This window comes from Microcaecilia unicolor, chromosome 5, assembly GCF_901765095.1.
Source record: "Microcaecilia unicolor chromosome 5, aMicUni1.1, whole genome shotgun sequence".
Lineage (NCBI taxonomy): Eukaryota > Metazoa > Chordata > Amphibia > Gymnophiona > Siphonopidae > Microcaecilia > Microcaecilia unicolor.
The window spans coordinates 23,595,311-23,618,220 of NC_044035.1; the positions used below are offsets into that span (position 1 = coordinate 23,595,311).

Below are 22,910 nucleotides of genomic sequence, written 5' to 3' on the forward strand. Positions count from 1 at the left end.
GAAAATCTGGTGCAAAGCAAACATTTGGTCTCTTGTACAGTTGACTTCCACTAATAAGCCGCTGCCCCTTCAAGATATATGGGCTAAATTTGGTCTCCAGTGTCAAATGTCAATAGAATCCTGTTGGACTCAACTTCTTAAGCATACTACGAAGAACTTGACCCCTTTACTCTCCACATCTTCAAAAGCGTCTTCAGATTTCCCAACTTTCTGTCAGTCTGCTACGGTCGCCGAGGTCGGCATCAAAAATATACAAATCTCTATAACTTAAGATAGTTGACACCTGCTCTGCCCACTTCAAAACTGTCCAATTTTGGGAAAAGGAGTTCAACATGACAGTGTCATCTTCTACTAAACTGTTCAACATAATGCTAGCATTAGCATTTCATATAATTGTTCTTCATCGGAAAGATAACATACTATCTCATATTACAAGTGTTGGAATACGTTATGTGCAGCAGACTTTAAGAGGGGCTACTTAGCCTCTTTCTGCAAATCATGGTCTCTTCTGGACAACCGTCTTTCCTCAACACTGAAAATGTGAGACACTTTTCTCTAACCTTATGGCCACTGCTCCCTGATTTTCACATTCCTCATCAAATGTATATTTCTTCAGTAATTGAACTGTATAATTGATCTACAGCATTTAGATTACCAAACTGTTTATGCACCTTTGTTACCTCATATGTATGTTCATTTTGTTCTCTCAACCACACTCTGTCATGGTTGTATTAATGCTTTTCATTGTCGCACGGTGTTGTAAGTTTTTGAAAATTTACAAATAAAATTTGAAAAAAAAAATGGTAATGTAGTTTTCCATATGTGTAAACAGGTCATAGGAACGATTGTAACACTTCATCTGCAAACATGCTCATGAAGTAAACCCAAAACAGAATGTAAACATAATAGTAATTGAAAGTGTATGGAAGCATTTCACTTAGACTAGGAGTCTTTATCATGCAACACGTCTTAAACGTTTATTAAAATGCAGCATAAGTTCTTTTCAGCATTTATATAGACAGGCTGTAATGGCCAACTTGAAATTCTTAAGCTGAACACTTATAAGGGCTGTGGAGTTGGTACACCAAACCTCCGACTCCTCTATTTTTCTACTGTCCAACTTTGAATCCTACTGCTATTTAATTGAAATTTTTTGTTCTGGATCAAGTAGAGGAGTGTGGTAGCCGTGTTAGTCCACTCTTAAGGTTATCAATAGAAATCAAACAAAATAAAACATGGAAAAGAAAATAAGATGATACCTTTTTTATTGGACATAACTTAATACATTTCTTGATTAGCTTTCGAAGGTTGCCCTTCTTCCTCAGATCGGAAATAAGCAAATGTGCTAGCTGACAGTGTATATAAGTGAAAACATTCAAGCATTACTATGACAGTCTGACAGGGTGGGAGGATGGGGGTGGGTCGGAGGTATGCATGGGGACATCAAAGCATATCATTGATATTCTAACAGGATGGGTGTGGATAGGTGAGGGGTGGGGTGATCAACAGAGACATACAGCTTTATGGTTTATAATGTTTATAATGTCAGACTGTCATAGTAATGCTTGAATGTTTTCACTTATATACACTGTCAGCTAGCACATTTGCTTATTTACCATCTGACGAAGAAAGGCAACCTTCAAAAGCTAATCAAGAAATGTATTAAGTTATGTCCAATAAAAAAGGTATCATCTTATTTTCTTTTCCATGTTTTATTTTGTTTGATTTCTATTGTTCTGGATCCAAAGTACTGGTAAATATAACTATATTTACTAGTACTTTAGATCCAGGACAAGAATGATATAAAGTAAATTTATTATAACGTTTGTTTGTTTTTTTTAATTTGGATAACAATAGTTGGTTATTGACACGGTATTTGAAATAAATGATATTTAACCACCATTATACTTGGCCATTTTTGGTGGTTAAATATCATTTTTTTTATTTGGAAACTGGAGTTGAGAACTCTACTTTCCTGTTTAGAAGGAAGCTGAATTTGGCATTTATTAGTCATTGTAGTATTTTTGTCATATGTGTTTTTTTGTTTTTGAGCTAAAGTTTGTGATGTATTTTATTACTGTATATGTAACTTTGTAATCCGCCAAGAACGTAGGATTGTGCATAATAGAAATTTGAAATAAATACACCAATTTAAGTATAAATCATATGGTAGTTATACTAGGACATATTTCTATTGTATTTTTGCTGTCAAATTAATATTCATTCTCCTTTCTGTTCTAGGCTGCCCTGCACAAAGCTGTAAATGATGGGCTAGAATAGATATCTGTGGAATTTTAGCAAAAAAAAAAAATCATTTTGGCCTTTCTCAGATAATGCTCTCAAAGTCAATGTGAAGTTGGCTGCTGGGCTTGAGAAGCAGATACGCAGGGAAAAGGTTGGAGAAAGTTGGTGGAAAGATCCAACATTGTGGAAGTGATGAACAGGCATGAATGTATGCCACAGATGCCAAGCTATTTAATGCCATCTCTCAACCTGTTTCACAGGTTTCAGTTCTGCCTTACACAACTTGGCGATCTACCTTTAGATCTGAATAAAAATGGTAGACTCTTGTTGGGTTTGGCATAGCATATCTGTATTTGGAACCCCTGTTCATCATGCCATTTGCGTCCGGATGCGTTTTATAAGCAGTATACTCGGATCCATGAAGAGAGGGGAGACGGCTGCAAGTACGCTGGTGCTGAGAATGAATCTTCTCAGAAGATACTCCTCCAGCACAGCCCACTACAAGAAAAAAGGGAGTGAAAACAAAACATCTCGATAAATGATTCTCATTAAACCAGGGCTGCATGAATCATTAAACGTTGGCTGACTCCTGCTATTAGGCTTTAAGTTTTAGCAGTACTTTAGATCCAGGAGAAAGATACACAGTCAAGTATAAAATGATAAATTTAACATATCTTATAATGTTGTAGGTTTTTATTTTAAAGCTGGAATTGGTACATTGTTACCAACTCCACAGCCCTGCTTATAACTGGATGCTTCTCATGTCTTCCATCTGCAAAGTAGTCTATAACATAACTTATTATGACAAATTGTTATTGTTGCTTAAAAAAGAGAACAGAAGCTGTTTACAGAGACAACCAAGGGTGGTCCATCACAAAGAGTGAGATAAAAGACCAGCTACTTAGCTTTTCAAGCAGTGCAGCTGGGATGTAAATTTAATAGTATCTGCATGATTTGCTTTCCAAATGTTGCTGAGGCTCTAGCTCAGGGGAGGGCTTCATGAACATTAGCACTACCCCTAGGGGGCCGCCTACATAAAATCCTTCATTCCACATTAATCTTGGCCCATTATCAGCTTGCTGCCATATTGAGTCACCTATAAGTACATAAGTATTGCCACACTGGGACAGCACTAAGGTCCATCAAACCCAGCATCCTGTTTTAGCAGTGGATTTTGCCCAAGTCATTTTAATAACGGTTTATGGACTTTTCCTTTAGGAAGCTGTCCAAACCTTTTTTTTTTTTTAACCCCACTAAGCTAACTGCCTTTACCACATTCTCTGGCAACGAATTCCAGAGTTTAATTACACGTTGAGTGAAGAAATATTTTCTCCTATTCGTTTTAAATTTACTACTTTGTATCTTCATCTTTGGAAATAAAGACTGCCTATCCGTGGCTTGCTGTAGACCAGTAGTTTGCATTGCTTTGAGTATACCAAACTGGCAGCTATGGCTTCAGCCTTGTCACAGGATGCCATCGCCTGTCAATTAAACCTCTGGGGTGAATGCAGTATGTGAAGCACTGACTCTGCTAGTATGTTAGTACTAAACTCAACTTCCTTTTCAGCCAGATAGACCAGTCCAGACCACTGGGATATGATCCCCGACCAGCAGATATAGGTAGAGAAAACGCAAATGACTTCCAGTAGTATCACCAGTATATAGACGGGTAGGTGGTATTTTTCAATAAGCAGTATGGGCTGTTAATCCTACTAGGGTAATCTAATACAGCAAAAAACTGAAAAACAGCCATACACAATCTCAAAGGGTCATGTACAGGGAATGCACAGCAATAGCTAACTAGTGGGAAATACCCTCAGAAACCAAGGTCTGAACACCAGGATACTATTATCTACATGAGATTTTTTTTTGTGCCTGTGATCTTGTTTCTTTCATAGGGTATACTATCCCACCTGTTTTCAATCAAGACTGTTCACAATAGAACCAATAGTTCAAAAAACATTGCTGAATATAAAATCTTTCCAAGCTACAGCATAGCATAAATAAACTTAGCTTTCTCAAAAACTGTCTTGGTAACCCCATATTCCAACTGTTAACTTTCATTCATTCAATGGGGCCCAGATCGCTTTACCCACTTCATGGCTTCATCAGGAACCACAGTTGAAACATGGTTACAGGGGTATAAATTTTCAGCTGACTAAACTCTGGAAGCCAGCACTGATAGGGACCTTCATCATTTGATGAAAATGATGGATCAATGGACTCAATTTTTAAAAAGTATTATCTGGAATGAACTCCATTATGCAACAATTTTACAGTATTGCTAGTCTCAGAGTAATGAAAGAGCCTTGTCTTTTTGCAGACAACCAGATATTCTTAGACCAGTGGTGCACCATTTTAAACAAATGTTGTTTAGACTTAATGATATGGTTGAAACATCCAAAAAAAATAAGACTGTAAATGAAAAAATAGATGTTTTAAAAAATAATTTTTGTATCATAATGGATGATAAAAAGCTGGATAATTTCAGAAATGATGTAAGAAAAAAATGAGATGACTCTAATGACTAGAAAAATGGTAACATTAATCCTTGGGCTAAAGTTTTAAAAAAAAACCCTCTCTCTAGAAAGCTAGACCATCTATATAACAAGGTTCCACAACCATGCTTATAATGAGCTACAAGGACAGGAAACAGTAGAGAAGTAGAAAACACATAAGGAGTGAATCCGAAGAACTTTATACTCCCCCCCCCCCCCCCATTTCCAAGGTCCTTCAAAAAGTTTTTTTTAGACAAAATCAGTTTTTTAGACAATCACCAGCAAACAACTCCCACAAGCACCAGTTCTACCCAACCAGGGGCTGAAGTTGCAACAACAGACCACTGTGGCAATAGATGTACCTATTATCAATATTTCCAATACAACACTAAGTGACACAGATTTTGGTATTGCCAAAATGTTTTATCATTCATTCCTACTGCAAAATGTGACCCCTTTCGAACTAGAGTAGATCTGTTTTCATGGTAAGCTACAGATCACTTGTTTCTTTTCTCAACAAACTTCATAACATGCAGACTTATCAATAGTTTAAAAAAAAAAACCAAAGGGATGCATCCAGGTCCACCAGTTGCAGTAATCACTGCATGTTAAATGATATAATAAAATTGGAACAATGCAAAAACTGAAAAAAAAAATTCCACAATCTCACAAGAAACAAAATGCAAGCCCTACAAACCTTAGCTGATAATCACTTGTCATCAAAATGGTAGAAATGAGGGGAGGTATAGTAATTATGAACAGACATCAAGGGATAACTCCTGGACAAAAAAAAAAAACATTATCTTCCTCTAGATAAAGAGCCCACAGATAGCCTCAATCCAAAATAAAGCAGATAGTTGACTACATTCATGGTAGGATACATAACCCCAAAAAGAGAGACATTCTCACTGTTGACTGACCAACTATCCCTATCATTTATGTTTTGCCCAAGATTAATAAATCCTTGACTGAACTACAAGGGAGGCTGATTATCTCTGGTAATGGCTCTATTTTAGAAACATTCTCTATTTGTTGTTGATTTCTTTATAAGACCATTTGTCCCCCTTGTGAAATATTTTTGTCTGCAATTCCTCCCATATGATCACTTTGTTGAATGAATACAACGGTGGCCTTGGCAATTCCATTCTAGTTACCCTGGACATATCTTCCTTATATTTCAACACTCCACAGGTAGAGGTTCTGGCAATTTTGGAAAAGATATTAAGAGAAAGAACTACACACCTGAGAATACCTGTTTTATTCTTGCCCTAGTTACCATTGCCCTTACTAAAAACTTTTAGTTTTCAAAACCATTTTTTCCAGCAGATGAAGGGCACAGCAATGGCTGCCACCATAGCAGCAGCTGTGGCTAATCTATATATCACCAACTTTGAAAAAGTGTTTTTGAGAGACCATCCATTCAAGACAAATAAATATATAGACTCTACATTGATGCCATCATTCTTCTTTGGATGGGGAACGCTGTCCGTCTCACTGCATTTCACATATAGAGATCCAAATCTGTAATTCAAAATGAACTATAATCTACATGAGATCTCATTCTTCGACATTTTGATTAGAAAGACACCATACAACTTCAACACCACAATGTACAAGAAACCCACAAAAATGCTTACCTCCATTTCATCAGTTATCACAAAAGGTGTCTGAAACATAATTTACCTTACTGTCAATTTTTAAGACTACGCAGGATTTGTTCTGACTTACAAGACTTCCACATACAAACACATAGCATGGCAGATAGGTTCAGAAAGAGAGGATATCCCAAGAACTGAATAAGATTTGGACTTCAAAAAGTAAGAGCACAGTGGAGAGACAGTTTTCGAGTACTCGCCTGACCCTGTGCTTCTCCCACAAGTCCATCAGATACGCAGGATCATTAGGAAACATTGGCGTATTTTAGAAGGTCATCCCTGTTTTAAACACAAGAAACTGGTCATTGCGTACAGTGGCCAGTCCAAGTCGCAAGTACCTGACAAAATCCCAAATAGTGGCAATATTTCATGCTACCAATCCCAGGGCAAGCAGTGGCTTCCCCATGTCTATCTCAATAGCAGATTATGTACTTTTCCTCCAGGAACATGTCCAAACCTTTTTTTAAAACCCAGATTTACTAACTGCAGGTACTATATTCCCTGGAAATGGGTTGCAGAGCTTAACTTTTAATTTAAAGCACCTCCTCTTTCCTAATGTCTGACCTCCCTTACCTTTGCTCCCTTGAATTAAGCAGGCAAAGTACACAGGATAGAAACATTATTCACTTCTACATCTCCATCACTCTTGTTTCAGATTACCATCCTATCTCAAATGTAGCCTTGCTCTCAAAGATTATTGAAAATATAGGGGCTCTTTTACAAAGATGCACCCAAAGTGGACTGCGCTGGTGTAGGCACATGGTTTGGATGCATGCTGGTCCATTTCCTGAGCACACCTGGAAAAAAGGGGCTTTTTTTTTTTTTTTAATGTTCTGGAAAATGGACGTGTGGCAAAATTAAAACCAGCATGTGTCCATTTTTGGCCTGAGACCTTAATTTCACCCATTGACTTAGTGGTAAGGTCTCACACGCTAACCGGGCGGTAAACATGCCAACTGCCGATTGCTGCTGGGTAAGGGTCCCACAATAGAAAATATTTTCTACATTGTGTTTTGGGCATGCACCAAAACTGGAATTACCGTCCGGGGCATGCAATAGCTGGGCAGTAGTGCCAATTGGACACGGATAGGCGCCTACTTGCCTTTGTGAAAGAGCCCCATAGTTTCTCTACAAATTAACATTTTTGTTGCTAAATCCTTAAACCTCCATCCCAACCAGAGAGGCTTTTGCATATTTGTTTCTTTATGGCATTAAATGGCAAACTCATTGCCTTGATGTACATTAGTTTAATTTGTTATGGGGTGCATAATAATGAGATGTAAAGTACCACATCATCATGCAAATTGAATGACACAGCGTGTGTTGAACCTTGCAAGCTGCTTTAGTTGTGTAAAAATAATGCCAAGACATTATTTCTCCTGCTCAGGGTCATTGGTCTGCTAATGTGCGGCTCGATGCTCCTAGGATCCATCATAAAAGGGACCAGTATCTAATACTTACACATAGGACACCTTTCTCCCCAGGCAAGATCCTGTACCTCCAAGACTCCAAAACAAGACCCCCCCCCCCCACACCCCTTAGTCAAGACTCTCCAGTCTCCATCCATGCAAGACATGCCCTCCATACCATGCTAATCCCCAGTCAAGAACCCTAATCCCCAGATCCCAAGACAAGTCTCCATCCCCAATAAAGACCTCCCTGAGATCCACCAGGTTGCCTCCATGGTTTTCAGTGGTGGGGCAGGAATGAGCCCCATCAACCCTGCCATTCCAGGCTCTGGGTTCAATATCTGACTACCACTAGGAGTCAGCTGGTGACATTTTGAACCCAACACTAGAAAGGGCAGGAGGGACTAGAGATCACCCCTGTCCCAACACTAGAAACCAGGAAACCCCCAGGCGGGGTGGTGGGAGTCTTCTTGGGGTAGAGGGCAGGTGGAATGGTCTTATTTGGAGTTGGAGGAATCTTTGGATAGGCAAGGTCTTGTCTATGGGTCAGACTAGGGTAGGAGCTCTTGACTGGGGATTGGGGGAGTCTTTGGAAAGGTAGGATCTTATCTATGGGTTCAGACTAGGGTAGGAGGTCTTGACTGGGGGTTGGAGGAATCTTTGATGGGGTAGGGGGCATGTCTAAGGATACTAGGGCAGTAGGGGATCTTCACTTGGGTCAGGAGGATTTTCAGAAGGTGAGAAACTTAGGATCTAGGGGGTAGGCAGTTTTGACTAGGGGGAAAGGGGGCCTTTGAAAAGTTAACCCCCCCCCCCCCCCCCCCCCCCCCACCCACCACCACCACACCACCACTGCCAGAACCAATTTCAGAAAGAACAATAAACACGGCATTCCCAGTGTGGCTCCTGTTCTTTTTGTAGGCATGCACTAACATATTTTCACTCATGCAACCACCTGTATATCATTTAAAGTCCAAAATACCACTAATTGCAATTCCAGTTATGTCATTTATGTGGTTGTCCATATAATCAACTGTATATTGGAAAGATCAAAAGAATGGTTACAACCAGGATCATAGAGCACAGACATTGTAATGCTAGAAATGTTGCCTCAGTTCCATTGATGATAACATTGGGATCTGCATAACCATACCATAGATGTTCCAAGATTCTTTGTGCTAAGCAATTACAAATAAAGCAAGGAAGTGATTTGGACCAAATAGTACTGAGAGATAAAGCTTTATCTACAAGCTGGATATAGTAGAACCACATGGGCTTAACATGAAAATCAATTTAAAACCATTTCTATAACTTTTCTTTTCCTAGTTTGCTTTTTATAGGCAATTTCTCTGATGCATTACCGAGGTCTTTGAAAGAAATATATGCGTGCATTAGAACCACTACTTGTGAACATTGAAAAGGGCACTGTTTAGTTTTTTTACATGACCATGCACACTGTCTTATGCACCCCATGTCTCTGTACTATGGTACTGGTGGAAACCAGTTTGATTGGGGTTGTAGGTATTAGTTTGGATGCGAGTGAGATAAGTTTGTGAATGGACAATGGAAGTAGAATCCACGAGAGACGTATGTGTTAGGTGGGGAGAGTCTGATATGTACGGACGGGGAGAGGGATCTTGGGGTGATAGTATCTGAGGATCTGAAGGCAACGAAACAGTGTGACAGGGTGGTGGCTGTAGCTAGAAGGATGCTAGGTCTGTATAGAGAGAGGTGTGACCAGCAGAAGAAAGGAGGTGTTGATGCCCCTGTATAAGTCGTTGGGAGGCCCCACCTGGAGTATTGTGTTCCGTTTTGGAGACGTATCTGCTAAGGATGTAAAAAGAATTGAAGCAGTGCAAAGAAAAGCTACAAGAATGGTATGGGATTTGCATTACAAGACGTATGAGGCGAGACTTCTGACCTGAACTTGTTATACCCTGGAGCAAAAGGAGAAACAGGGGTGATATGATACAGATGTTCAATATTTGAAAGGTATTAATCCGCAAATGAACCTCTTCCAGAGATGGGAAGGTGGTAGAACAGAGAACATGAAATGAGATTGAAGGGGGACAGACACAAGAAAAATGTCAGGAAGTATTTTTTCACGGAGTGGTGGATAATTGGAATGCCCTCCCGCGGGAGGGTGGTGGAGATGAAACGGTAACAGAATTCAAACATGCATACATACATACATAGTAGATGACGGCAGAAAAAGACCTGCAGGGTCCATCCAGTCTGCCCAACAAGATAACTCATATTTGCTGTTTTTTGTGTATACCCTACTTTGATTTGTACCTGTGCTCTTCAGGGAACAGACTGTATAAGTCTGCCCAGCACTATCCCCGCCTCCCAACCACCTGCCCCTCCTCCCAACCACCGGCTCTGGCACAGACCGTATAAGTTTGCCCAGCACTATCCTCACCTCCCAAACATCAGCCATGCCTCCCAACCACCGGCTCTGGTACAGACCGTACAAGTTTGCCCAGCACTATCCTCACCTCCCAACCATCAGCCCTGCCTCCCAACCACCGGCTCTGGGTACAAGACCGTACACGTCCCTGTCAGCACTATCACCCACCTCCCAACCACCAGCCCCGCCTCCCGATCTGACTAGCTCCTGAGGATCCATTCCTTCTCGGCACAGGATTCTTTAGCTTATCCCATGCATGTTGAATTCGTTACCGTTTCTCATTTCCACCACCTCCCGCGGGAGGCATTCCAGCATCCAACTCTCTCGTGAAAAAATACTTCCTGCCCCCTTCAATCTCATTTCATGTCCTCTCGTTCTAAGACCACCTATCCCATCTCTGTAAAAGGTTCGTTTGCGGATTATACCTTTCAAATATTTGAACGTCTGTATCATATCACCCCTGTTTCTCCTTTCCTCAGAGTATACATGTTTAGTTCAGCATGTCTCTCCTCATACGTGTGTAATGCAAATCCCATCCATTCTCGTAGCTTTTCTTTTGCACCGCTTCAATTCTTTTTACATCCTTAACAAGATACGGCCTCCAAAAACTGAACACAATACTCCAGGTGGGGCTCACCACGACTTATACAGGGGCATCAACACCCCCTTTCTTCTGCTGGTCACACCTCGCTCTATACAGCCTAACAACCTTCTAGCTACAGCCACCCGCCTTGTCACACTGTTTCGTCGCCTTCAAATCCTCAGATACTATCACCCCAAGATCCCTCTCCTCCGCCGTACCTATCAGACTCTCACCGCCTAACACCTACGTCTCCCGTGGATTTCTATTCCCCTAAGTGCATCACTTTGCATTCTTCGCATTGACTTTTAATGCCAAACCTTAGACCATTCTTCTAGCTTCCTCAGATCTTTTTTCATGTTTTCCACTCCCTCCGTGGTGTCCACATCTGTTACAGATCTTAGTATCATCCGCAAATAGGCAAACTTTACCTTCTAACCCTTCGGCAATGTCACTCACAAATATATTGAACCAGATCGGCCCCAGCACCGATCCCTGAGGCACTCCACTACTCACCTTTCCTTCCTCCGAGCGAATTCCATTCACCACCACCCTCTGGCGTCTGTCCGTTCACCACTTCAGGTACTATCTTCAGCCCCTCCATGTTATTTAAGAGCCTCCTGTGGGGAACCGTGTCAAAAAGCTTTGCTGAAATCTAAGTAGATTACGGTCCAAGCTCATCCCTGTCACCCAATCAAAGAACTCAATGAGATTCGTTTGGCACGATTTCCCTTTGCTAAACCCATGTTGTCTCGGATCTTGCAACTTATTGGCTTCCAGAAAAATTCACTATCCTTCCTTCAGCATCGCTTCCATTACTTTTCCAATACTGAAGTGAGGCTTACCGGCCTGTAGTTTCCAGCTTCTTCCCTATCACACACTTTTGTGCAGAGGGACCACCTCGCCGCCGTTCTCCCAATCCCTCGGAACCTTTCCCGTCTGCAGGATTTATAAACAAATCTTAAGAGGACCCGCCAAACCTCTCTGAGCTCCCTCAATATCCTGGGGTGGATCCCATCCGGGTCCCATGGCTTTGTCCACCTTTAGCTTTTCAAGTTGTTGATACACACTTTCTTCCGTGAACGGTGCTGTATCCACTTCATTCTCAATGTATTATTTCCAGTCCATCGCGGTCCTCTCTCCAGGATTTTTCCTCTGTGAAAATAGAACAAAAGTATCTATTTAGCAAAATTTGGCTTTTCTTCATCATTTTCCACATAGGCGGTTCGCAGTATCTTTTAGTCTCACAATTCCCTTTTTAGTCATTTTCCTTTCACTAATATACCTGAAGAAATTTTGTCACCCCCTCCTTACATTTCTAGCCATTTGTTCTTCCGCTTGCGCTTTTGCCAGTCGTATCTCTCTCTTGGCTTCTTTCATTTTCATCCGGTAATCCTCCATGTGTTCCTTTCTTGAGTTTTTCTGTATTTCTGGAACGCCAACTCTTTAGCCTTTATTTTCTCAACCACTTGCTTGGAGAACCATATCAGTTTCCTTTTTCTCTTGCTTTTATTTACTTTCCTTACATAAAGGTTTTGGCCCTATTTATAGCTTCTTTCAGCCTGGACCACTGTCCTTCCACTTCTCGTATTTCCTCCCAGCCCATCATCTCCTTCCTCAGGTATTCCCCCATTTTACTAAAGTCAGCACGCTTGAATCCAGGACTTTGAGTTCTGAGTGGCCGCTCTCCACTTTAGCTGTCATATCAACCAAACCGTTTGATGGTCACTGTTGCCCAGGTGGGCACCCACTCGGATATTTGACACGCTATCCCCATTTGTGAGCACTAGATCCAGTGTCGCTCCTCCCTCGTGGGTTCCATCACCATTTGTCTGAGCAAAACACTTTGGAAAGCATCCACGATCCCTCTACTTCTTTCCGATTCCGCAAGGGAACCTTCCAATCTACATCCAGCAGATTGAAATCTCCCAGCAACAGCACCTCTCTCTTGCTTCCCAACTTTTGAATATCCGCGATCAGGTCTTGATCTAATCCTCCCAATTGTGTTGGAGGTCTGTAGACACACCCACGTGGACAGAGGTTCTATCATCTTCTTTTAAGGTGATCCATATCGCTCTTCCTTTCCCCGGTCCCTGTCATTTCAGTCGCAGTGATATCTTCCTCACATACAGAGCTACTCCCACCTTTACGACCCTCTCTATCCTCCTAAATAGATTATAGCCTGGTATGTTTGCATCCCATTCATGGGAACCATTTAGCCACGTCTCTGTGATTGCACACAACATCCAAGTCTGCCTCCAGCATCAGGGCTGAAGGTCATGACTTTATTGCTTAGACTGCGCGCATTGTGGTCATCGCTTTCCATCTATATTTCCTGGTATGCGTTTCAACAATAGTGATTTGGGGGTTTCTTTTCTCTTGGGTACATTCATATCTTTTTGTTCCAATTTATTATGTTTTCTTTGGCTTCTGTTCTGTTTTCAAGAACATCACAGGGCTGTAATGGAGTAAAAGAATTTTGTAGTGGTAATACTTGTAAGGGTCTGAATGTTTTCCTTAGTCACATAACGAAGTCTGCCTGAGGCCTACAGTGATCCATCTATTTTAGGAGGGTTTATCTTTTGTGGTAGTGTGATAGATTTGTATGATTCTGTGCAGTATGGATATTGTGCGGGTCCTAGGATGCTGCTTTAAGGTCATCTAGTTCCTGTTTTACTTTACTGACTCGTGTTTTAATCTAGTGAGTTGCAGACAGATAGGACAAGCCTTAAGTCTCCATGCGTGGGATAAACATAAAGGAATCCTGTTCAGAAGGAATGGATCCTCCGAAGCTAGCCGAGATTGGGTGGCCAGAGCCGGTGGGGGGGAGGCAGGGCTAGTGTTGGGCAGACTTCTACGGTCTGTGCCCTGAAAATGGCAGATACAAATCAAGGTCAGGTGTACACAAAAAGTAGCACATATGAGTTTATCTTGTGGGCAGACTGGATGGACCGTGCAGGTCTTTCTCTGCCATCATCTACCATGTTACTATGTTATGTACAGGTAGCAGACATGCACAGGATCCTCCATGCATTTTTGCTTAATTTTCCAAAAAATCCGAACATCATCATTGCAGTGGGCTATGATCCTGTCAACCTGGGTTCAATTCCCACTGCAGCTCCTTGTGATCTTGAGCAAGTCACTTAAACTCTCCATTGCCCCAGGTACAAAACTTGGATTTGTGAGCCCTCTAGGGACAGAGTAAGTACCTGATATAATGTGTACAGTGCAAATGATTAGTAGTGTATAAATAACTATCCAATTCATTCACAATAGCATTCAAAGGAAGTGTTCTATAAAAGTCACTCATAACATTTCTAACATCCATTTCATTCTTTTCGAAGGGGGCTCTTCCACAGATGTGACGCATTCTGGGAATGTGGATTGTGGAGGATCCTAAATTGTTGATGTTGGACTTGAGCCTTCCATTTCAATCTGGTTTTGGTACAGTCTGCTCAAGATTCAGTTGCCTGTGTTTTTACATTCATCTGGGAAGATAACAGGATTGACTTTGAGCCATGGGTATAGAAGAGAACCGGCACTGTGTAGTGGATGAACAAGAAAATAAAGTGTCAATTAAGTGTTCAAAATACTTCTTTATGCCTGCAACAGTGGATAAATCTGTTACAGTAACAGTAAAATGCTTGAGCAACTGGGCACATGATGGAAGGAAGTTGCAGATGATAGGAGTCTGATCAGCAGACAAGACTCTTGTTGCTACATCAACGGCAGACAAGACACAAATGATGTATTTTAACAAATATTAGTCTGCCCAGCACAGTTCTTGTACTAAAATTTCTGAAGTTAACGTCAAAGCCCCTTAAAATTTACACTCCAGCCCAACCAATGGAGGAGTAGCCTAGTGGTTTGTGCAGTGGACTTTGATCCAGGGGAACCGAGTTCAATTCTGTATTATATTTTTATAACAATATTATTCAATTCCCACTGCAGCTCCTTGTGACGCTGGGCAAGTCACTTAACCCTCCATTGCTCCTGCTACAAAAATAAGTACCTGAATATATGTAAACCGCTTTGAATGTAGTTGCAAAAACCTCAGAAAGGCAGTATATCAAGTCCCATTTTCCTTTCCCATATCTATTCAGTAATGATCAGGGCTCAGACCGTAGAAGTCTGCCTAGCACTGGTTTTGCTTCCCAATTACAGGTGTTGTCACCCAATCTCTGTTACGATTCCGTGGATCCATTCCTTCTAAACAGGATTCCTTTGTGTTTATCTCACTCGTTTGAATTCCGTTACCGTTTTCATCTCCACCACCTCCTGCAAGAGAGCATTCCATGTATCCACCACCCTCTCTGCGAAAAAAATACTTCCTGGCATTACTCCTGAGTCTGCCTCAGAAGTCCTTACAGTCTATAGTATAAAGTGCAGTTGATAAATTGTCACAGTTACATTAAATGCAGCACCTTCTTCCAACATCCACTGTAGTGACTAAAAGACCATGACTTGATTCTTGTTTGATATCATACAATGTTTTGTGCGACTATATGTTTGTGAATAAACCTTTCTGTGTGTTTACTTGGTATCCTGGAACATTTTTTTGTGGTCATTTCCACTCTTTTTTGCTTTTGGTTCTCCTACATGGTTCAATCAAGATTGGTATCTTCCTTTCCTACACTATTGTAGCTCAACATCTCCTCTCTCTTGTTCTCCTCTCCTGCCCGCCCAGCTTCTCATCTCAATCTCCTTCCCTCTCCTCTCCACCCCCTACAATTATTTCCCAATTTTCCTCACCCTCCAATCTGGTAGCCAAACATCTTCCCTCTCTCCCCCATTTGTAGCTTAGCATTTTCCTATCCCCTCTTCCCTCCCCCAATAATGCATTTTCTCCCTCTCTCTTTCCCATTTCAAATGCAGAATCTTCTTGTCTCCCATTTTTCCTATTTCAACATTTCTCCTCACCACCCCCATAATGGTCTAGCATTTCTCCTTCCTTCTCCCTCACCTAAAGTTAATCATTTCTCCTTTACTCCCCCCCCCCCCCCCCCCCACTGGTCCAGCATGTTTTGTCCCCTCCTCCATGGACTAGCATATCTCCTTCCCTCCCCCAATGATCCAGCATTTCTCCTCCCATCTCCATCCCCCTCTGTGCCTGTATTTTTCATTCCCTCTTCCCCCACCATGGTCCAGCATTTCTCTTTCAATCCCCCTCCCTCCATGGACTAACATTTCTCCTCTTCCCCCTCTCCCCCCCGTAGTCCAGCGTTTTCCTTCTCTCCCCCTCCCACCATGGACCAGCATTTCTATTTTCTTCCCCCCCCCCAGTCCAACATTTCTCCTGTCCCCTATAGACCAGCATTTCTTCTCCCCCCCCCCCCCCCCCCCCCAGCCAGTATGTCTTCTTCCCCCCCCCCCCCCTCATAGTCCAGCATTTCTCTCCCTCTCCATGGACTGGCATTTTTTTGTTCACACCCCTCCATTGTCCAGCATTTCCCCTCTCCCAATCCATGGTTCAGAATTTCTCCCCACTCCCACCATTGACCAGCCATTTTTCCTCTCCCTCCTCCCTAGTCCAGCATTTTTCTTTCTCCCCTCCCCCTCCATTGACTAGCATGTCTCCATTCCCTCGATCTCTCACGCTCCATGGTCCAGCATTTCTCCTCTTCCCATTCATGGACCAGCATTTCTCCTCCCCCCCCCCCCCTGGACCCGCATTTCTCCTCCCCAGCCAGCAATCTCTCATTTCCCCTTGTGTAGAAACAGCGCACTAAATTTTTGCTGGCTTTCTTTATTGTGACCATAGGCTATCCCACACACACCAAGTCAAGGCTGAAAACTTGCAAACAAAATGTTTTTCATGCGCACATGGTCCAGCAAAAATTAGAACATTTCCAGACTGGTGTAAAATTCCTTGGCATAGTTGCAAATGTGACTGTCTCATAAGCACATAAGCACCACCACGCTGGGAAAAGATCAAAGGTCCGTCAAGCCCAGCACTCCGTCTCCAACAGCGGCCAATCCAGGCCCCCAGAACCTGGCAAAAACCCAAAATTTAATAACGATCAATGGACTTTTCTTTAAGGAATCTATCCAGACCCCCTTTAAACTCAGCAAGGCCAGCTGCCGTCACTACCTTCTCCGGCTGAGTAAAGAAAAACTTTCTCCGATTTGTTTTAAACCTACCACATTCTAATTTCATCTTGTGTCCCCTGGTTCTATTATTGTTAGAAAGTGTAAACAAATGCTTCACATCTGTCCGCTCTACCCCACTCATTTTGTACACCTCTATCATATCGCCCCTCAGCCGCCTTTTCTCCAGGCTAAAGAGTCCTAGCCGTCTTAACCTCTCCTCATAGGGTAGTCAGAATTCTTATCCCCCGTAATCTCACCACACTCATACCTAATTCATAATATATTGTAAGCCACACTAAACCCACAAAAAGGTGGGAAAATGTGGGATACAAATGCAATAAATAAATAAATAGTCGTCCCATCCCTTTTATTATTTTTGTCACCCTTCCCCAATTCCTTTATATCTTTTTTGAGTTGAGGTGACCAGAACTGAACACAATACTCCAGGTGTGGTCACACCATAGAGCAATATAACAGCATTATAACATCCTCATGTTTGCTTGCCATCCCTTTTCTAATAATACTCAACATTCTGTTCGCCTTCTTAGTCGCCGCAGCACATTGAGCTGAAGATTTCAATGTCCTATCCACGATGACTCCCAGGTCCCTTTCTTGATCCATAACTCCTAAAGCGGAACCTTGCATAACATAGCTGTAATTCGGGTTCCTCCTTCCCACATGCAACACTTTGCACTTGTCAACGTTGAACTTCATCTGCCATTTGGACGCCCAATCCCCCAGTCTCACGAGGTCTGAATCTTTCACACTCCTCCCGCAACGAGACAACCCTGGGTAACTTTGTGTCATCTGCGAATTTAATTACCTCACTAGTTACTCCCATCTCAAGGTCATTTATAAATGTTAAAAAGCAGCGGTCCCAGCACAGACCCCTGAGGGACCCCACTAACTACCCTTCTCCATCAAGAATACTGACCATTCAACCCTACTCTCTGCTTCCTATTTCTTAACCAGCTCTTAATCCACAATAATACACGGCCTCCGATTCCATGACTCTCCAGTTTCCTTTGGAGTCTTCATGAGGCACTTTGTCAAACGCCTTCTGAAAATCCAGATATACAATATCCACCGGCTCCCCTTTGTCCACGTTTGTTCACCCCCTCGAAAAAATGCAGTAGATTTGTGAGGCAAGACTTCCCTTCACTAAATCCGTGCTGACTTTGTCTCAGTAGCCCATGCTTTTGTATGTGCTCTGTAATTTTATTCTTAATAATAGCCTCCACCATTTTTTCCGGCACCGACGTCAGACTCGGCTTCTGAGAGAAATGAGACACTGAAGGAGGTTTTTTTTTTTTTTTCTTTTAAAGCTAAGTTACTCTGTGGAGACAGATGTATATGTGAATGTCTCCTGACATCTTTAAACAGGACCCTAGTACAACAGAATGTGATTAGTAGTCTTGATTCAGTACAAAAAAAAGGGGAAGGAAGAGAGGCTGAACGGATCATACCAATGTTTCTCAACCAATGTGTCATGAAGAGCAGGAAGGTATGTCACCAAAACTTTAGCACAGACAGCAAGCCTGCACATTCCTTAATAAACACATGCAGCTGCAGGCTGAGAAGAGTGCAAAGCATGGAGTCAGGACTTGGCATCCCCATCAGTACTCAGGATACAGTATGCTTTTTGTCTGATCACAGTTGCTGCTAGTCTAAGTTGAAAATGTAGAGCTGCTGTTTTCCCCCATCACTGCTACTGTATGCTGCAGTGCCACCATAATCGCTGCTGCTGCTGTTATCAACCTGCATTGGAAATGCTGCATCCTGCTCCCTTCCCTTGTTGCTGCAATCACTGCTGCCAGCTTGGGGTCATCCTCCCACCCCTGTGTCTATGATCATTGCCATTGCCTCCTGCAAAGGAGGGGGGCTTGGTCAGAAACCTCCTCCCCTGCCCTGAGAGGGTAAGGGGTGGTGGTTGTTTTTTTATTTATTTACTAGCCGTTGAGCCCGTAAAAACGGGCTGGTATAGAGGTTTTCCTCCCCCCCCCCCCCCCCCCCGCGGTCACCACCGCTCCCCTCCCCCCCGCGAAGTCGCCACCGCTCCCCCCCCCCTCGAAGTCGTCGCTGCCGCCACCCCTCCACCTGGTCCGGGCCCTCTCTTCACTTCTGAACTTACAGATCCATTCGCCGAACGCAGCAACGCACATCAGCTGAGCTGCCCCTTCCTTCTCTGCCTGTGTGTGTCCCGCCCTCGCTGACGTTACGTCACAGGAGGGCGGGGCCACAGGCAAAGAAGGAAGGGCTCTCTGCAGCTCAGCTGATGTGCGTTGCTGCGTTCGGCGAATGGATCTGTAAGTTCAGAAGGGAAGAGAGGGCCCGGGCCGGGTGGAGGGGTGGCAGCGGCGACTCCGAGTGGGTGGGGGGGGAGCGGTAGCAACGTCGGCGGCGCAGTTTCCCTCTCTGTCCCGCCCCCCCCCCGTCATCACGTATTGACACGGGGGCGGGACAGAGAGGGAAGTCTCTACTGCGCATTTGCAGTGAGTACGGTCACTCGCCGTTTATATGTTTGATTTACCCATATCAAAAAGTGAAGGCTCAACGACACGCTCTAGTTAAAGGAGGAAAGGGATCTCTTCATGCTGTGGCACAAAAAAAAACAGACAGTTTCATGACTTTGAGGCACACAAGGGAAAAAGTAATCACAGATCCCAGAAAACCTCCTAAACACATATTTTTTTGAAAAGTTTTTTTTATCTTGCAAGTTGGTTTTAAAATATTTACTGGTACATTCTCTCCATACGTACACTCAGAAGCCCATCTGGTATAATCCCACAACACATCTACAAAGAAGGCTCGAGACTTATCCGGGTCATGCAGTACTCATCTAGCAGCCACGATATCAAAGCACAGAAGGAATTCACTCAAGGTGGTGTACAATTATTTGACATGATTAAAAATGGGACTGGTGTTGAAAGGGAATAGAGAGACAGAATAATCTTGGAGGTGGGGTGAGCCTGAGAGAGAGAGAAGGGCTGAGACTAGGGTACTGGTGTTGCTACAGAAGGTAAATCCTATTCGCAATGTGCCCTCCCCCCCCCCCCCCCCCCCAAACACACACACTTCCACCCAAATAAAATGGCTTTCAGGGTTTAGATTAGGTGTAACTTGGATGGTAGAGAAAAGGGAACACAAGGGTTAAATAGGGATTCAGGTATTGAGTGTGGTGACTGGATGGAACCTTGGAGAAGATGGCAATGGGGGCTAAAGGGCAGTGGAGATACAGGAATTGAGCAGCAGCAAGGACAAAGTAATTAGGCAGGAGTATACACACAGGGGGGTCTGTTAGATGTGCTGGGTATTTGAAACAGGTGTAGAAATTTCAGATGAGGTCAAGAGATGGTATGAAATTTTTACAGTGCCTCCAAGCCCATCACAGAGGCTTGCTTTTGGCGCCTAATCACCCTCCCCATTCATGTTACCTACACTGACTACATAGTTTGCAACCTTTAGATTGTAAGCTCTCTTGAGCAGGGACTGTCCTTCCCCATGTTAAACTTGTACAGCGCTGCGTAACCCTGGCAGCGCTATAGAAATGCTAAGTAGTAGTAGTAGTAGAGGCAAAAAACAGGAAAGAGGCAGGTCTGTGAAGGGGTGAGAGAAAATATAAATGGAAAAGCTGAGAAGGCGGTGGAAGGAGGGTATGAAAAGCTAAATAAGGAGTTGCCGAGTATAGAGGGTTGGGAATGGGAGACCAGGGATTCGGGGAGACAAGGCGAAAAGAAAGGTGAGAGAGGAGTGAAAGTGGGAATAAAACTATAGGTAAGGGGTGAAGAAAAGAAGCTTGATGATTGGAGAGTTGGGGGGGGGGGGGGGGAAGAGGTGAAATCTAGCTTTACCCCCCCCCCAAAAAAAAAAAAAGTGGTGTTTTGTAAATTACTGTCAACTGTACATCTAATTAAAAGCGTGGCATTAAGAAGTACAGATTTAAGCTACAACTGTGAAACAATATTGACTACAAAACCAGGCTGCTGCATTCACACTTCTACAATCATACAAGAGACACCTTGCTATGTTGAGAATTTAACACCAATCCTTAAAGAACAGAAAATGAAATGACAGGCAAAGGCAGAACAGCAATGGATGATACTGAGAAGAAGCAATTCTAAGAACTCTGCACTCCATGTGAAATAAGAATAGAATTGATTTGGAGGAATGGATTTAGGATTTAGAACACTGGAGCCAATTCTGCAATCAGAGGACAAGCAGACAGGTAAAAAAAAAAAAAAAACAGTTGCACCCTGTAATTGTGAATTCTTTGTATAGAGCAGCAAAACTGTTATGTCCTGAACTGAATCCACCTTTCTCATCTTAGAATTTAAATTCAGTGCTAAAATACCCTAATGGAGCATCTGTTAGAATCCCAATATTTTACGTCTCTACTTCCTTCCAATATGTTTCAAGAAAAATTGGTGATAATTTTTGAGGTGTTTTTTTTCAAAATACTTTCCACAGTAATCTATGGAACTTTGTAAGTCGAAATGCTTTGAAAATGAGCCCCAAAGGCTCTCATGTTCACTTCCCTGTATCCACAGTTTTCCCCATGAAAATCCAGCACGGAGAATGGTTTCTAGGTTTGCTCCTACAGCTCATTTGTCTTTTCACATAAATTTATTTCCCAGTACTTATTTAAAACATTTATAACCCACTGCACCTACCATTCTGGGCAGTTTACAAAATTATTATGGCTCCTCAAAACAGAGAAACCCAAAAACTTTCTTTGCACATAAAGAGCATCCTAAAACTTCATTTGGCACAGACAAGATTTTCAGAACTTCAACTTACTTGTTTTTCTTACATAGAAAAAGGGAAAGTGTCGCCAAACATGTCTACCCTGAATTAAAGAGGTTTATAATACCACCAAAAGACAGCTTATCAAGGCTGATTCCAAAAGATGAATGGCTTCATCTAATGCTGATCCTCTGAGAAGAGCAGCAGCTTGGCATCCATCACATATATTTACAACGCACTGCAAAGTGAATAATGGCCACAGAGGTAGTGGTCAGGAGAAATGCACTTCAAGCTGCAGTGAATCCTCCCTTTTAAGATATTCCTGAAGTTATTTCCTATAGCATTGACTAGTGCTGAGAATTACCAGAAGAGGAACGTTGTCCTGTCAATTCCCTTTGGTTAATATTCACTCCAGTCAGGAGCCTCCCATCTGGTATCTATATAGATATATGCTTGTTTATTCTTTCCAAATGTATAAGGACTAGGGGGCACACATGGAGCACTTGAAAAAAGAATGCAAATGGTTTTGAAAATTATACAGGCATGAATGCATAGCCAAAGTAGTTCTCTTAGGTGGCCTTAGTCGGAAGACCTGTCACACTGCTGTGTTTTGAATGTTGGAGTTTGGTTAGCAGTTTGTTTTCAGTCTAACGTATAAGGAGTTAACAGTAATCCAAGTTGGCTATAACCAGCATCTGAACCAGCACGGAAAAAAAAGAAACCTCTGGAAGTATGATCTTATTAGTCTCAGCTGGCACATGAGGAAGAAGGATTTCTTCCAAACTTGATTGATCTGTTTTGAGGAGCCATAATAATTTTGTAAACTGCCCAGAATGGTAGGTGGAGCGGGTGTTAAATGTTTTAAATACGTACAGGTAAATAAATTTATGTGAAAAGCCAAATGAGCTGTAGGAGCAAACCTAGAAACCTGACTCAACTTCTTCCACTGTTATTACAACTCCATCAGACTTCGAGACAACATACCACTGAAGTTCCGTTAGTACAAGCATCAAATCTACTCTATGTTCACCTTTTGTGCCATTTCTGAGTGGAACTCACTACCAGCTATAGTTTATTCAGAATCAACTATCTATGAGTGCGAAAGAAACTGAAGACCCTATTATTCAACAAATCTTAACCACTTCCGGTCCCTCCGTTTCCACAGTGACCTTATCCTAATTTCATCCTCCAACCCTTCCGTTCTTCTCACTCTGTACTGATCCTTACTCTGTAAACTGCCTTGAACCTCTAGCTGGGATTCTTGCGAAATATAAGCTTAGA

At 42.5% G+C, this 22,910-nt stretch overlaps 1 protein-coding gene across 1 annotated transcript in view; it reads right to left on the bottom strand.

The window, feature by feature from the left end:
* Positions 1–22,910, bottom strand: part of LOC115471047 — a 248,630-nt gene that overhangs the window by 126,177 nt on the left and 99,543 nt on the right. Inside the window, exon 10 of the mRNA XM_030204716.1 lies at positions 2,655–2,742. Coding sequence (XP_030060576.1) covers positions 2,655–2,742 — 88 coding nt within the window. The remainder of the gene's footprint in view (positions 1–2,654; positions 2,743–22,910) is intronic.